The following is a 15,562-nucleotide window of genomic DNA, read 5'->3' as shown; positions in this document are numbered from 1 at the left end:
GTTCCGTTGGGAGCTCAGCAATGTCGGGGCGCGGCAAGGGAGGCAAGGGGCTGGGCAAGGGCGGCGCCAAGCGCCACCGGAAGGTGCTCCGCGACAACATCCAGGGCATCACCAAGCCGGCGATCCGGCGTCTCGCGCGCAGGGGCGGCGTGAAGCGCATCTCCGGGCTCATCTACGAGGAGACCCGCGGCGTGCTCAAGATCTTCCTCGAGAACGTCATCCGCGACGCCGTCACCTACACCGAGCACGCCCGCCGCAAGACCGTCACCGCCATGGACGTCGTCTACGCGCTCAAGCGACAGGGACGCACCCTCTACGGATTCGGCGGCTAGGCCGCGCTCTCGCGTGTTAGTCCGGTGCCGGTGTTAGCCATTGTTAGGGTTACCGATGTGATGTCTCGTGGTGTGGAGTGGGATGTGATGCATATGGTTTCAGATTGATCAATGGATTCACTGTTGCTGTTCAGTATATCTCTCGTGTGGTTCGTCTGTCGTTCTGTGTTCTGTTTCGTTCTGCCCGCCACGAATCCGTCCATGGCCCAGGCCTCGGCCTCGGCGCCGCCGACTTCGCGGGGGCGCCCAGGGTCGTCGCCGCGGAGGCCGACGCCGACCTCGTGCTGCTCCGCTACGCGCGGCTACGCTTGCGCTGCTTCGACTACTTCCTCTACACGCCGCACGGATCACGCTCGGAGGCCCGCGCGGTATCCTCGCCTTCAACGTGTTCGACGAAAGTCCCGTGCTCCAGGACGTGCCTCTGCCGCCGCCTGCGAGGGGGAAAAGGCTATCTTACGCCTACCACAAGCGCTGTTCCTTCCCGATCCGGGACATCACCGTCAGCCCAAGCAAAGATTGCATCAAGCACATCGAGATGGAAACTGGCCTGCCAAGAAGGGAGAACGTGGTGACCTCCGAGGAGTACCGCCGAGGTTCCACCAGAAGCCACGCCCTGAACCCCGCTGTGGTGGCTGGAGGGCCACCACATGGAGCATGCCGATCCTGATTCCATTCTGTCATGGGAGGACTGGAGCCCTGGCTGCACCGGATGTCGATGAGATTATCGTCGGGCCAATACATTCCAAGCTGCTGCCATGGACGCCAGGCAGTATCAGTGACAGTGAGCCCACGGAGGTGACGTTGCTGCCAGTCCTCAACACGGGTTTACCCGCAATGAGTATGGATGATGATGTTGTGTACCTGCTGTCCAAGGCATGCTCCTCTGGTGAGATGGAAGTGGTGATTGCTGTTGACTCGAGGAAGAAGACGCTGCGAGGAGTGGGCAAGCTTGTTGCCGGAAAAGACTTCACTGACATGCGCAACCTCACCACCAAGATCTCCAAGTATCTCAGTCTCAATACGGCCGCAGGTAACCTTGCTTGACTGCTACTTGCTTCTTGTGTATTTTACTACCTGAATGAAGTGTCCTGTTATACGTCGGTACTTGCTTGGCAGTCTGATTTCATATCTTTACCACAAGAGTGCGATGATTGTTAATATAGTGAAGTTGTGTGAGGGCATGCCCCTGTAAATTGGACATGCCCCTTTATTAATTTGGAAACGGCTAAGACCTAGGGTCTTATGGTAGTATTCTTTTGTTTAGTATGGTCTGAATCTGAATGGCCAACTTCAGACGTTACTAGACTTAATTCAAGAGTGTCAGGCGACGGTGTGCAATGGGAGGGTAGCAATTATAGTTGTTATATTCTATACTTTGCTGTGTAACTCGCATATCTGCTGATAAAACAGTTCTTGGTTCTTGAGGCCATACCGCCATAGCAAGGAAAAAGAACAGTGAATTGTGTAGCATTTATGCAGCGGGCGTCCTTCTAACAGAACAGATGAACTGGTGATGGTGGGATGTTGTCAGAAAAACCCTGACACCATATCTCGAACCGACACTTGTTAGATGGAGGAGTTTGAATGAACACTGTAAAGGCAGGGGATATGCATTCAAGTAACGGTGTTTAGACCTGTTTGTAGCCAAATGTAGTACTATGTATGGTACCAGCATACCATTTGAGGAGAAATTTCCTTAGACTTCGTTTTAGAATCTGTGCTGTCAACATTCCTAAACTTTTAATTGTTATTAATATACAAAAACTTATCTGGATTCATTCTGCACAGATGTAATCACTACTTGATTTTCCATATTTTTCATCTCATTATATACATTTTTATTGCCATCTGAACAAAAAAAGTAACGGTCATGTTTGTTATGAACACCGTCTTGGTTTGCAGAATGACGAACGGAGGCATCAACAAGATATTTGATGAGCAAAACTAGCAGGAAAAAGAAACTGTTGCGTGGTATGTTTTAATCATTATTATTGCTCAAAGTTTTTCTTGCTGTTTTGTACTAGTATTAATGAAGGACATCTTATATGCTTCACTGAACAGAAGACTGTCCTTCTTGATGTAGGGCATTTGAATTAGCTATTGTATTTGATACAACACAAGAGAAAGAGGATAAACGAACTGACCACTGACCGGTAGAAAGTGGCAAGGAGAGAAGTATACTGTATACATGGGCCTTTGAGATTTTCCAGGCATTATTCTTTTATACAGGCGAAAGCCCAGAAGTTCCAACACTTAATTGGTGTGAGGTTTGCCCTGGAAGCACACTACTCATTAGGTTTTGATATAGTAGCATCGCAGCGCGGCACTAACGAGGTGAGTATATGGGATGATTCGTGGTAGTATATTTTATCTTGGAATGGATGAAGCTAGGAAATGATAAATGGCCTTTGTACCTGTCAGTGCAGAAAAGTTCTCTGAATTAAGTGTGTTTTCACTAGTTATATTGTTATGTGTTAGCTCTGTAATGTCAGTTTGAAGAAAACATATACCTTCAACTGTTTTCACTCATCTCTGACGCAACTCTGTCTCATCAGTGATAAAATGACTTCTGAACTAGTATATTTGGACAGACTCAACAAATAGTCTCTTATACCATTTCCCAGTGATCTGCGGCACACACACAGGCATAGTTCACAATACTTCCAGGCTGCTGGTATACTTGTGTCGTTACTGGTCATGCCATGATGCCACTGTTCACCATGCTTATGCAAATCTTTTAGCATAAATGCTTAGTAACTAAAACAAATTGTATGGAGCACATACCTTTTAATATAAAATGCTAAGTGGTTGATTATGTTCTCTGTTTTATGATGTGCTCAAGCTACTACACTGTATTTATACGGGAATGGGGTTTTCTGATTGTATTTAGGACATAAACGCGATCCCTATGTGTGCCGTCAGAACTTTCTAGTTAAGTCCGTTTGTTGTAGAAGAAAAAGCTATGTAATCTGTCCCTGTTTTATTGTTATCAAGACATGTGCGCTGCTATGCATGCATATTACCATGCTCATAACTTCGTGAATATAATTTAGGTGTGCTTGAAGGTATTATTTTCCATTTGATCCATGATTATATTCATCTTATTCTTCTTGGGGTATCTCAACCACGCATTTGCTACATGATGAATATGTAATGTTGTTTCAAGTTTTATTTATGAATGTGTAACTCACACAATTAAAGGTACAGCATGTTTATGATGGATGGAGGGTAAACAGAGTGGAATAAGGTATATGAAATCTAGCTGGTAAGGCCCAACACAACTTCTGTATTCTGCATTCTGCAGTTATCATGCAGCGTTGCACGAGTTGGTGGGCATGGCTGTGCTAACTGTGGTGACTAAGGCAGTTTTAAACAAATATTTGTGTAGACCTCTGGCTTTGTGTTTTAGCTAGCTTTTCTTTATAAATTTTACAATTTCTGCAACTGGTGTCTGCTGACTGCCAAGATCAACCCAGGAGGAAATTTGGAGGTATTACAAACTAAAATTTGCGGTTTGTAACTAGTTTTAGAGGGAGAAACTGCTCTCTCCAACTGTACTCAGAACCTGAAAGTGACTCATATGTAACGAAAATGTGTGAGAGTGCAACGGTATTCAGTGCGTTAGTGGGGCATTTTAATTGGGTACTATTTAGTGCATAATCTGGCTTTTGGAACAAGGCCTTTGCAACTTGGTCACTCGGGTAAAATCACTTAGTTGTTGGAGGTGTTAATGCTCTGTTCGTAAAACCTTCAGTCTATGATGAAAAAGTTGTAACTGCTCTCGAAAGCAGCTGCATACCAACATGGTAGTTATGACTTATGAACTTGCTGTGGAGGGTCTCATTGTGGAAGCAACTTGAAATTGCAGTGGCCGTTAACTTTATACTTCTGTTCAGAAAACTGGAGCTGCTGCTGTCTACAGTTAAATACAACTTCTTTTGCTTGAGTTGTGTTGTGAGGCATTAGCAGTACTCGATGGCAAGTCCTATTTATTTTACAACTGGAACTTAAATGTATTATTAAATAACACATACTATTCTTAACAGTGCTCTAGCACTTGTAATTTTGGAACAAGTAATGCGAATGCGTAATTGAAATGTATTCCATGGTAAGTAAAAAGTGGACAATGCTTCAGTGTGAACCTTTTACACACCACTATGACTGCCAACTCTTCATGAACTTAATTCAGCAGATCATGTTATATGGGGACAGATGGCTGAAAAATAGGATCGAAAGCCCATATGCATCTCACTACATCTTTATCCTCACTATGATGAGTTCAGGCAGCTTCTTTTGACGTTGTATCCTACATCTGACCTCTTTTGACTTCATCTTTATCCTCACTATGAGTTCATGCAGCTAATTATGAGGTACTAGTACTTACAATGGTGCCATTTTGTTTTGCAGCAGAACTGAAAACGACTGCTTCTTTTTATCCTTATCATCCTTTTCGCCTTTCATGGTGCTGGATACCCTGATGCTGGTATCATGACGTTACTTCTTTCAAGAGGAACCGACCACTTAAGCAGCTGATCTTTTCTGCTTAGAAACGGTTATCTGCAAATATACTTTAGCCTTTCAGCGCAGTTGTTTCGTAAAAGATAATTTTCCATCAATAGTAAAATCAAGACAGCGGTCACACAGCATGTTCCTAATTTCATATTGAACTGTATCATACAGTAAACGCTAAATTGTTACGATGTCAGGTTGGAGAAATTTTGAAGCCAACAAGATTTGATACTCAAAAAAGAACCTAACAAGATTTCTTGCTTTCTCACAGTTTCATCATGAGATATACAAGCATGTTAAACATGTGCAAGTTCCCTCATCATGTCTTACAAATTTATTTGAAGTATCCAATGATTAAAGGGAATAGCCCAACTTTCCGTTCGATGTTGACCTCAGTTCCATAATTCCTTTTCCTGTGCTCAAGACTGCATTTTTGTCATGTTTTCCCCACGTTTTGTGCTTTTGCTTGTTCTGCTTCAAGCTCCGTAGGCAGTAGGCATGCATCTTTTTGTGAACTTATTTGCTCATCCAAGTTATTCTTATCTGATCTGTGTAAAACAAGATATACTATGAGAATATCAAGGACGCACGTTTGTTTTCTCCCCTTGTGTGTGCTCTAGTACTTACGTTTGCTTTCCATCCTGTTCCCTGTTCTCTAAATTGACAGTCTTGTTGTTACAGTTACTGCCTCAAGCGATGAAATATATATTTACTAGGATCTAGGCTTAAAATCCAAAGAGCATAAGGTAGTCACATGTTCTGTTATCATTAAAACATGTGTTTCCCAGTAAGCAGTAGCAGATCTAAAAGCTAATTCTAGTTATAACTAATGATCTATGTTTGTTGCTGCTATAGTGCTATGAAGTTGTTGAAGACGCTAGCATGGTAGTACGGGTTTTTATACCCGCTCACAAACGTAGTCTCTGAATTCTTATCTCAGCAGCACACCCTTTGTTGTTATCTTTTTTCTAGTGAACACAAACCTGCAGTTGATTGGCTCGAGCCTTATCACAAAGACTATGAAGTATCGGTCATCAGGTGCTGAGTTCAGTACTTTGTCAGGACTGGTAAGTCAAATCTGATGACCAGACCATGAATCCTTACTTTTTTCTGTGTCTGTAAAATTTCTTTGAAGAATATGCAGTATGTTTACATGTACGCAACAGTGTCTGCAATGCCATTTTATAGAGTAAATCTGACACATCTTCCGTTAGCTAACCATACATATTTATTATTACAAGTGAACCTCACCTTTGGAGCTTTGATTCTTACCGTTAGTACCCTGTTTCCAAGAAAGTTCTCTAACTGATTATTACTGTTCTGGAATATAGCATTTCATGCTAAACAGAATTTATATCTAGACTTGCCTAGGGCCGACGAATCAGAGAGTAGTAAACCCGTAAAAGCTTCAGATAGTGACTGAACCTGACATAAGCAAAATGTTTGCAAGTTGCCTAAAGCCCTAGACTGCTTTACTTTACGGGGTACTTATATATGGTCCTATACCCCTATGGATTTTAATCATCACAGTCAAGCAAATGACACCGGTGGGAACGGAACACGGAGTTTTCGGACTGCTACAGGAGGAACACATATATAAACTTCATTTCCCATATATAAGTTGATCAGCTTTCTCCGTCTACACCGCAAACAGATAAAGCATACGTGCATTTCCCTGTCATCTACTACATTATTCGTATCGTATTGCTTCATCATCTGGTGTTCAGACATCCCTCCCGGCCTGTTTGGGCAGCGGCAGATCGATTCTCGAGGAAGCCCCGAGATACTTGCGCACAACAGCCTCCTTTTGGGGTTCGAAAGTTGGGGGTGGCCTACCCTTTCGGCTACACTGTTGAGGCCTTCTTTTCTTCTTCCTCTGCGTGATTCCTCTTCTCCTCTAATCAGAACCGACACTGCCATTGAGCTCTGCAACCCTTTGTGATTAAACAACTTTTCGTGAGGCGCTTTTGAACGGAATATGTCTCGGCATATCTTAATCGCATGCAGTTATTTTTTTGTGTACCCGGGTTGAAGTGGTATACTTTGCTTGCAGCTCGCAGAGGCCACCCATATCTCCACGGATGTATGGCAATGCGGGCACTCAAGGTCTGATCCCAATACCACCCCCAAAGTTGTAAGGATTATTCCTACCCCGGCTAATCTATTGCCGATCGTTAATTTAATTTATCTTTGTTATCCCAACTAGTGGCCTGTCACATAGCTGTCTCTCTGAACTTTAGAGTTTAGATCGTGCTTGGAATCGATGTAATTTAATACAGAGGTGTATAAGTTATAATTTACACATGTATCTTACTGCCCGCTGAACAAATTCCGTCTGGAAATGGAACATGTATTTTTTACAAGGGTATTTAGAAGGAAAACGGTGATCCAAACAGGGCCTTAGGAGGGTGACTCGGGTTCGTTTATCGAATTATGCCTCGACTTTGATTTAAGACATATATACTCTAAAGGCAAAGGAAGATGGATTATTCTTCGGAAAGCCAGGAAATGCGACGAACAGTTCCAGTTGAATATTACCATACTAGAATAGAACACATGTAATTTAGACCGTAATCATTGGTCTGATGAGTACGTAGGCGGGTTTTGTCTCTGGCATCATTACGATCAACGATTACACACGATCTGATCTGCTGGGTCCAGGGTGGGTTAAATTCCCCCTTTTGCCTGCTCATATTCCTTAAAGCCATGTGAAGATGTGGAGGTCCGGGCCTCCTTTGCTAATCGAGCTGGCCGATCACGCGTACTTTAGCGTTTTTCATTAGATTAGGGACGCCAGCACTAGATAAATCACCCCGCTTTCAAATTCTAAATGAATTGCGTCATGTGCGCCCTTCATTCCCGTTTACTCTAAGCTGTCGGATCTACCGACCGGTTTCACCGCCGATCCATGACGCCACTGTGCCACACTTACTGTACTCCCTCGTTCAACCTTTTGCGTCGGCCAATGTCACATAGTAAATCTAGCTAGTGATGGTAATTAACCTAACCTAGTGGCTAGTCAGTTAGTCTAAGTTTGATTAACTGTTCCATGAATGTCGTCAAACCAAAGCATGGGCTATTTCCATTACCAACAAAAAAGGGAATAGTCTGATGGATGGGATGGTTCTACTAGTATAATTTGCTGTAATCTAGTGATGGTAACTAACCTTCACCAGGCGCTCCGGCCGGTAATTAACTGAACACGGCTAGCGTTGTACGTATAATAGGCGCTGCGTATGTAGGATAGGCGGAGGTGGAAGGGATGGTTCAGTTAGGGCGTAGGAGAGGAGATACCACCCCCGGGCGGGCGCGGGCGGTGTGGCTGTGGTGTGAGGGGTGGCGGGGAGAAGCATGAACCCGGAAAGGAGAAAGGAACCTAAAGATGAGATGGGATGGATTGATATAAAGGAAAAGTGGCCCACAAGCGATGCCCACAGACACACACACCATTCAGATTTCAGCAGCAGCCGCAAGTTGGAAAAGCGCCGGGGACCCAGCTCTCCGTTCTAAATTACTTGTCTTGGATTTGTCTAGATACAGATGTATCTAGACTTATTTTAGTGCTAGATACATCCGTATCTAGACAAATCTAAGACAAGTAATTCAGAACAGAGGGAGTACGTACGTAGGAATAGGCTGTAGCAATGGCAAAATAGCAGGGGGAAACGTGTCGAAAGCCTGGGCCATCATAGTACAGTTGCCGGATCATGTCACCGCCTGCCTTTAGTAGCAGCCGCTGGTCTCTTTTTGTAATTTTGCTAGCTAGCTGCCCTTCTCGGGGCTGAGAGAATGAGAGAGATGGTCGCCATCATTAGCTCGTCGCACGCTGCCGAGAGCCGATTGGAGGAGCGCAGCTTGATTTTAGTTAGCAGCAGCTGAGTTGTCGTTAGACGGAGAACGGGGTTACTATCAGAGAGACAGAGACCCATCCATCTTATTCAGCTGACAAGACTTACATATATGCTTAATGCTCCTGATTTTGACCTTGTTTCCTTTATCCTTTATTTATGTATGTGCACGTCGTTTTTCCTCATCAGTTCACCAGGAAAAAATTGGTTCCATCCTGCCGACTTTGGTAAAAGGACGGTGCCCGTTTTCAAGTGCTGGTTAATTTTTACCACAAAAATCCATGAGCGATCGGTCAGATGTGTGAACCAACGAAATCTTTTGTGTGTTTAGTGGGGCCTTCGGATTCGGATGACTGTTCTCCTCGTCACCGGCTGGCTCCAACAGAGGCCTTTTCCGGGTCCTTCCAGTGTGGACAGTGTGAGCGCGCTAGCTCTTTATCGGCCTCCTGGGTTTCCGGTGCTGGCGGCACAACCTTTATCAACACCAACATTATCTGCTAATTATCGTTAACATGTCTCTCTAAACTAACATCGGCATGTCTAACTCGCACTTTGGAATATCTAGCTAGTGTTGTTGGAACAGATGGGATTTATCCGCTAATGATGTCAGATGTGAACCAGCCGGCCGGCGGCTCCATCCACTGGTCGCTAGTTTTCTGAAAATGAATTCCACCAAGCCAGCTATTTTTACCCGTTTCTTAATTAGTCCTTGCACTCCGTTAGTTACATCTATATTCAGCCAGAACACTCATATGCAGAATGCAGTGCAGGTGCAGCACAGCACTACTGAATTCTCTCTTCTTATTTTTGACAGTGTCTCCAGGGACCAGGGTGGCAATGCCGACATACATGCTTGCAGCCATCACGTACTCACATAAGGCACTGTGAGCATTGCCTAGATTGGCATCAACTCCAGATCGATCGAGCAACCAGAACAACACACCAGTTGATCTACTTTAACATGTTACTCCTACAGTCCATGGCACGCATGCAGGCATGCAACATTGGCGCCAGTGCATTCCACTCAGTTGAGAGACAGTTAATCAGTGCTGGCAAAAGATGGTCTAGCTAGCACCACATCTACATGCATTGGCCGCTAATCACTACGAGTAATCTGGAGTGCCGGGCACGCCGGCCGAGGCATGCATGCATGCATGCATGCTCCCGCCCGGCAAGATCTACATGGGGCCGCGTGTATGAACGTGACGTAAACCGTCAAAGCGAAGTTGGGAGGGGGAGGGCGGCGCGCCGGGCATGGAAAAAGCGCGGGCGGGAATCGAGTACCAACCTTGGGGCCCTCCCCCATTCCAACGGGTGCTGACTAGGCCTCTCCTTCTCCCTCACGGGCCCACACGGCAGCCAGCCGGCCAATGGCATCTCCCCCCATCGCCGCGCCGCATGCACCTCCTACACTACACACGCAGGCAGGAGGCCGGCCGCAGCCAGGCCGTAGCTAGACGGCTAGGCATGCAGGCGGCTTTGGCTCGGCCAGCCAAAGACAAGCGGAGAAGATTGGGATATTTCATTTCCATCCCATACACAAAAGCCATGCATCCGAGCGAGCCTGACGCAGCACAAAGCAAAAGCAAAGGACCCAAGGGAGGGACAGAGACAGGGACAGGGAGAGCTTGTGAAAGACGAGAAGAATCCCAGCGTTGTTTGCACACAAAATAATCCCTCAAGCTTCGCTATAAAGCATGCTCACCCCCTCTGCCCCTTTCCCTCCCTCCCTCCCTCTCCCTTCTTCCTCCTCTCCCCCTGGGCGCCATTAGCCATCAGCCCCCAAGGTCGGCCTCCTCTCCTCCTCCCCCTCCTCCTCCTCATGCATCGATCGATCTCTGCTGCTCATCTGAATTGCTTGGTTTCTACTTTCTATGATGACTCATGTGTGTGTGTGCGTCTCATTGCAATTTGCAGGTTTTGTACATTTGTAGCCGACGACGATTCATTGCTGGCCATAGCTGGCTGGCTGTTCTAGCAGGGCTGGTGTGGCTGTCCGCATTTTAGCTTTGGAGAGCCCTGCCTGCCTGCCTGCCTGCCTGCCTAGCTCCGCTCCAAGCGTCGATCCTTTTGCGGTGGGAGCTCTCGGAGGAAGAGGAAGTAAGCAGATTGATGGCGCCGGTGAGTCTGCCGCCGGGCTTCCGGTTTCACCCAACCGACGAGGAGCTCATCATCTACTACCTTAAGAGCAAGATCAACGGGAGGCAGATTGAGCTCGAGATCATCCCGGAGGTTGATCTTTACAAGTGCGAGCCCTGGGACCTGCCAGGTGCGTGATTTTCCTCTTCCTAATAGAGTTGTTTGTATAGACATTAATTAGCTCAAGCTAGCTCCTGATTAGAATATTTCAATCCAAAACCCTATGTCCATCAGCAGTTAATTCCCATCAGAGAACAAGGTCCGCGTAGCTAACTTTCCGATCAACTTCAGTAGAAATTTTGGGGACAAGGGGATATAAGCGTTCCAAACTAGCAGTTAATTAGTTAAATTGCTCTTTTTGATAGATAGCTGTTTGAATTACTCTGTTATAAGTCTTCCGTGGATTAATTATGGGATTTTGCACTGCATACACCTTGTTCTTCAAGGAAAGCACCTACACGTACACCACTCTGATATTTGTTTTGGATGCCCTGTTGTGAAGACATTAAGCAATCTTATTCAATTCTTGTACCACTATCCCTCCCAAGAAATGCCTGTGCCAATTCTTCAGGAAAGAATAATCAGAAGTTCCCTTCTTGATGAGCACTTCATCGTCCTATTATATTGATCTAATAATATTAACTGGCCCTTGTTCAATGCTACTCTAACTTAATATCTGCATGAATTAATGCATTTTTAGAATATTTGGTTTCCACCCATAAAATGCTTTCATGAAAGAAACCTGTACATGTATAGTTTAGTGTACCGTCCCCATGAATCCTAGCGCTCTGTTTGTGTTAACTATACTTAGGAACTTGTATCTACTTTCAAACATTTTATGCACACCGAAAGGTGTGATATTGATAGATCTTGCTCCTTTTTGTTGAAAGAAATTAATCTTCCCATACTTATGTCAAAATTCTCCTAAGTGTAAAGGCCATCACGTAATGTCTCTGTCCCTGCATTGGGCTACTTGAAAGGGAAAGAAATCCTTTATCACAGCGGCAACAAAGCTAAAGCCTATATATTTTGGATCATGTCACAATCACGCAGAGATTTGAAGAAAAGATATATTCTCTTTATCCACTTGCAATTTGCTTTCGAGCTTGATCGTTTGCTAAAAATCACCCTGCTGAGTGCATTGCGTGAAACTGGTACTGAAAAAAACGATTTCAAATTAAATAAAGAGAATTAATTTGTTCTTCTTTCGTGAGTGACAATACCAGAAAATAAATTGAGAACGCGAGTTGAAAGATGACCTAAGTCAAGTCAAGAAGATGAAAAAAAGTTGCAGAAGTCAAGCAGATGAACAAAAGTTGCACAGCTTCCAAGATAAGATAATTAATGCATATAAAGTGTTGTCTAGTTTTTCTTTTGAACGATGGTAGGCTAGCTATATATAATGGTCGATAGGCACATTTGGGTTGTGCAATTAGCTCTAATCATGGTTAAGGTACACCTACTCATAGAAGACTGTCTATCTTAATATATATGTGCTGTACTGTAAGCATGACTTCTCCCTTACCTTTAAATTTCAGAAAAGTCATTCCTCCCAAGCAAAGACCTGGAATGGTACTTCTTCAGCCCGCGAGACCGCAAGTACCCGAACGGATCGAGGACGAACCGCGCAACCAAAGCCGGGTACTGGAAGGCAACCGGGAAAGACCGCAAAGTGAATTCGCAGAAGCGTGCAGTTGGTATGAAGAAGACCCTTGTGTACTACCGTGGCCGTGCCCCGCATGGGTCTCGCACCGACTGGGTCATGCACGAGTACCGCCTCGACGAGAGGGAATGCGAGATCGACAACGGCTTACAGGTACCACATTACTCCCTACTACAGTTCTACCTACACTGGGGGAAAATCATGACGTAATCATTTGAGGTTAATTCCACATATTGCTCAGACTAACAAACATGGTTTTGTATACAGGACGCGTATGCATTGTGTCGGATTTTCAAGAAGACGGCACCCGGGCCGAAGATCATGGAGCACTACGGCGCGGCGCAGTACCACGGCGAGCCGCCTCAGTGGACTCCGAGCAGCGTCGAGCGCTCCCCAACACCGTGTGATGGAAGAGGTGGTGGTGATGACTTCGAGAGCAGCAGCTTCTCGTTCCCGACGGAGGCCCCAATGACTTCAGGATCCATGCATGGGGGTGGGTTCGGGATGCAGATGATAGGCGGCATGCCTCAGGAGGACGGCAGGTGGATGCAGTTCTTGAGTGAAGACGCCTTCAACGCCACCAACCCCTACTTCATGAACCCAGCTGCTGCCTCCAACTTCTCATGCCTTCCATCCAAGGTACATATACTGAATTACAGATGTATACAGAAATAACGCTACTGTTTCAGACTTCAGGTAGTAATATATTCAGCTCAAATGCAGTAAATTTTTGGGTGCTTAATGCATATACACGTCGATGCAGGTGGATGTTGCACTGGAGTGTGCAAGGCTGCAGCACAGGTTGACCCTGCCGCCATTGGAGGTGGAGGATTTCCCACACGATGTCAGCCTCGACACGAAAACCGGCATACTCCAGAGCAACCCCAACGAGGTTGACATTCTCCAGGAGTTCCTGTCAGTGGCCTCGGCATCTCAGGAGCTGATCAATGGCTCCGGCAGTAGCAGCTACCCTGATATGTGGTTAGGTGCCGGCACCAGCAGTGGCGGCGGCCACTACATGAACGAGTTGTCCTCTCTCGTTGATCTCGGCGCGGCGAAGGCGAAGGAGGAGGTCGACAATTTCTACCATATGTGCGGCATTGGCGCGTCAATGACGAGGCGTGACGACGAACCCGGCAGGCTGGTTGAGATCAGTGACATGCAGGAGTTCAAGGAAGAGAAGAAGCGGCCGGTGGAGAACCTCAGAGGTGTCAAGCTGGTGAACAATGATCTTGGAGAGGTATAACTTGCTTCCACAATATATAGTTTGGTATGTGTTCAAGATATATTTCGTTGCTAATCACAAGCACCAATTTTCCTGAAGCAGATCGTGGTGGAAGGAGATGAAAGCAATCCAGCAGAAGGCATCACGCACTATCCTATACAAGATACCGCAGAGAATTCAGGTACTTAAAATTTTGGCTGTAACATATGCGCTCCATTAATTGGAGCGATCCAGTTGGCTTCACTAGCTCTCGTTCAGAGGTAGGCTTCACGCATGCACTAACTGGGTGTTAGACTGCAGGAGAAGCCGGTCACCACATGACCGATCATACCACTGACGAAGGCGGCATCGACACGGCCCCCATCTTCTCGCAATCCCAGCCTGACGACTTCGCTCTTGCTATTGGTTTCGGCAACGACGGCGACGACAACACCGACCCCAACGCGTCCTTCGACCTGTACGGGAAGGTCGACGTGCAGCGCGGGCTCTTTGTCTCGCGGGTCGGCGCGGCGAAGACATTCTTCCACCGCATCGAGCCCCCGAAGAAGGTCAGCTTCCACCTGAATCCAGCAGCGAGCGAGGTCAGCAAGGCGATCGAGAAGTTCCATTATCTCCCCGTCACGTCCAAAGTTAGCGGTAGTGGTAGTAGCAGTAGCAGGGTCTCCGTCTTTGGCAAGGTGAAGGCACTCATCAGGGGCAAATTCCCGACGATGAGGAGGCCGCCATCACCGCAGCGCCAGAGGCCGGAGGCGACAGTGAGTGAGCTGCTGCAGATCGTGTCACTCCTCCTCGCACCCAAGGAAGCCGTAGCCGAGCGAGAAGAAGAGATGGCGAGGAAGAAGGCGAAGCCGGGACGACGGGGTTGCGACGGCGGGTGCAGCAGCTCGTGGCAGCTCGGGCTCCCCGGCAAGGGGAGCAAGGGCATTTCCAGCATGTTTTTGAGTGGGAAATGGGCGTTTCTAACCTCTGCATTGGCGGCCGTCCGCGCCCCAGGGCCGTGCAATCACTTCTGAAAGGTCGCACGTCTTTCGATTCGACTGTCTCTGATCATGAATGACTACTTATTGTAACACTATTTGTTTGTTTCTTCTACTGTAAGCTCGATCAGTAGCGGCGCTTGCGTCTGTTGATTAACCGGGTGTGAGACTGGAGGGTGTCGTCACGATTTGCACGTACGTGCATTAACTTGTATCAAAACATATTGTTTATATATATGAATTGTAAGTGCAGATATACATATACATATACATATGGATATATACATACAAATTGTATTCAGCGTATTTTTTCCTGCAAAATTGTATTCAGTGTTTTTTTTTCTTTTTTCTTTTCAAAAAGGGGGACACCCCGGCCTCTGCATCTAAACTATGCATACGACCACATATATAAATAAAAAAGAGGTTCAACAAGGTCTTAAAGTCTGAAAGCAAACTAGAAAATGGCCAGCTCACACAGAGCCACAACGCCAATAACAAAAGTCCCAAAAGCCACAACCGGTTGGCATAACAAAAGATAGGAAAACTAATTGTCTATCCTATTACATGACCGCCATCCAAATCGGTTAAAGATATCCCGCGCTACCATCTCTCACCGGACAGATCCAGTAACCAAACGCTCCCTGGCCTCCGTTGGAGTGAGTAAGGACCACATACGGATCAACGCAGTAGCCCGGATAAAACCTGCAAAAAATGAATAGTTGTTGTTCTATTAAAAGCTAAATCATTCCTGCAGTTTCAAATTGCCCATAACAACGCGCATACTCCTACATGAATGTGTCTAGCTGTTTCGGACTCTATCCCAACAAGCCACGTTCCAAATAACGTACCGACCGAATTCGGAGGAATAA

General features: G+C 46.1%; 2 protein-coding genes across 2 annotated transcripts; both read left to right on the top strand.

Annotated features, from left to right (window-relative positions):
- Positions 1 to 443: 443 nt before the first annotated feature.
- On the top strand, positions 444 to 4,739 carry LOC123093798 (uncharacterized). The gene is made up of 3 exons (XM_044515852.1): positions 444 to 1,362; positions 2,235 to 2,303; positions 2,416 to 4,739. The coding sequence occupies exons 1-2, from the start codon at positions 444 to 446 to the stop codon at positions 2,237 to 2,239; spliced, it is 924 nt and encodes a 307-aa protein (XP_044371787.1). The 3' UTR covers positions 2,240 to 2,303; positions 2,416 to 4,739.
- Positions 4,740 to 10,462: 5,723 nt separating this feature from the next.
- On the top strand, positions 10,463 to 14,951 carry LOC123093797 (uncharacterized). The gene is made up of 6 exons (XM_044515851.1): positions 10,463 to 10,958; positions 12,367 to 12,644; positions 12,759 to 13,130; positions 13,255 to 13,731; positions 13,819 to 13,897; positions 14,017 to 14,951. Exons 1-6 carry the CDS (start codon positions 10,802 to 10,804, stop codon positions 14,727 to 14,729), a joined length of 2,076 nt encoding a protein of 691 aa, XP_044371786.1. The 5' UTR covers positions 10,463 to 10,801; the 3' UTR covers positions 14,730 to 14,951.
- Positions 14,952 to 15,562: the final 611 nt, after the last annotated feature.

The sequence above is a fragment of the Triticum aestivum genome, chromosome 4B (genome assembly GCF_018294505.1).
Source record: "Triticum aestivum cultivar Chinese Spring chromosome 4B, IWGSC CS RefSeq v2.1, whole genome shotgun sequence".
NCBI lineage: Eukaryota > Viridiplantae > Streptophyta > Magnoliopsida > Poales > Poaceae > Triticum > Triticum aestivum.
Note: the sequence above shows the minus strand (reverse complement) of the source record. Positions and strands in the feature narration are given on the sequence as shown.

Bases quoted from the DNA above. Each gene is read 5' to 3' on its own strand.
- LOC123093798 (XM_044515852.1), top strand. From the start codon at position 444: ATGGATTCACTGTTGCTGTTCAGTATATCTCTCGTGTGGTTCGTCTGT.
- LOC123093797 (XM_044515851.1), top strand. From the start codon at position 10,802: ATGGCGCCGGTGAGTCTGCCGCCGGGCTTCCGGTTTCACCCAACCGAC. The intron at 13,131-13,254 runs GTACATATACTG...ACGTCGATGCAG, and splicing joins TCTCATGCCTTCCATCCAAG to GTGGATGTTGCACTGGAGTG. The intron at 13,898-14,016 runs GTACTTAAAATT...GTTAGACTGCAG, and splicing joins AGATACCGCAGAGAATTCAG to GAGAAGCCGGTCACCACATG.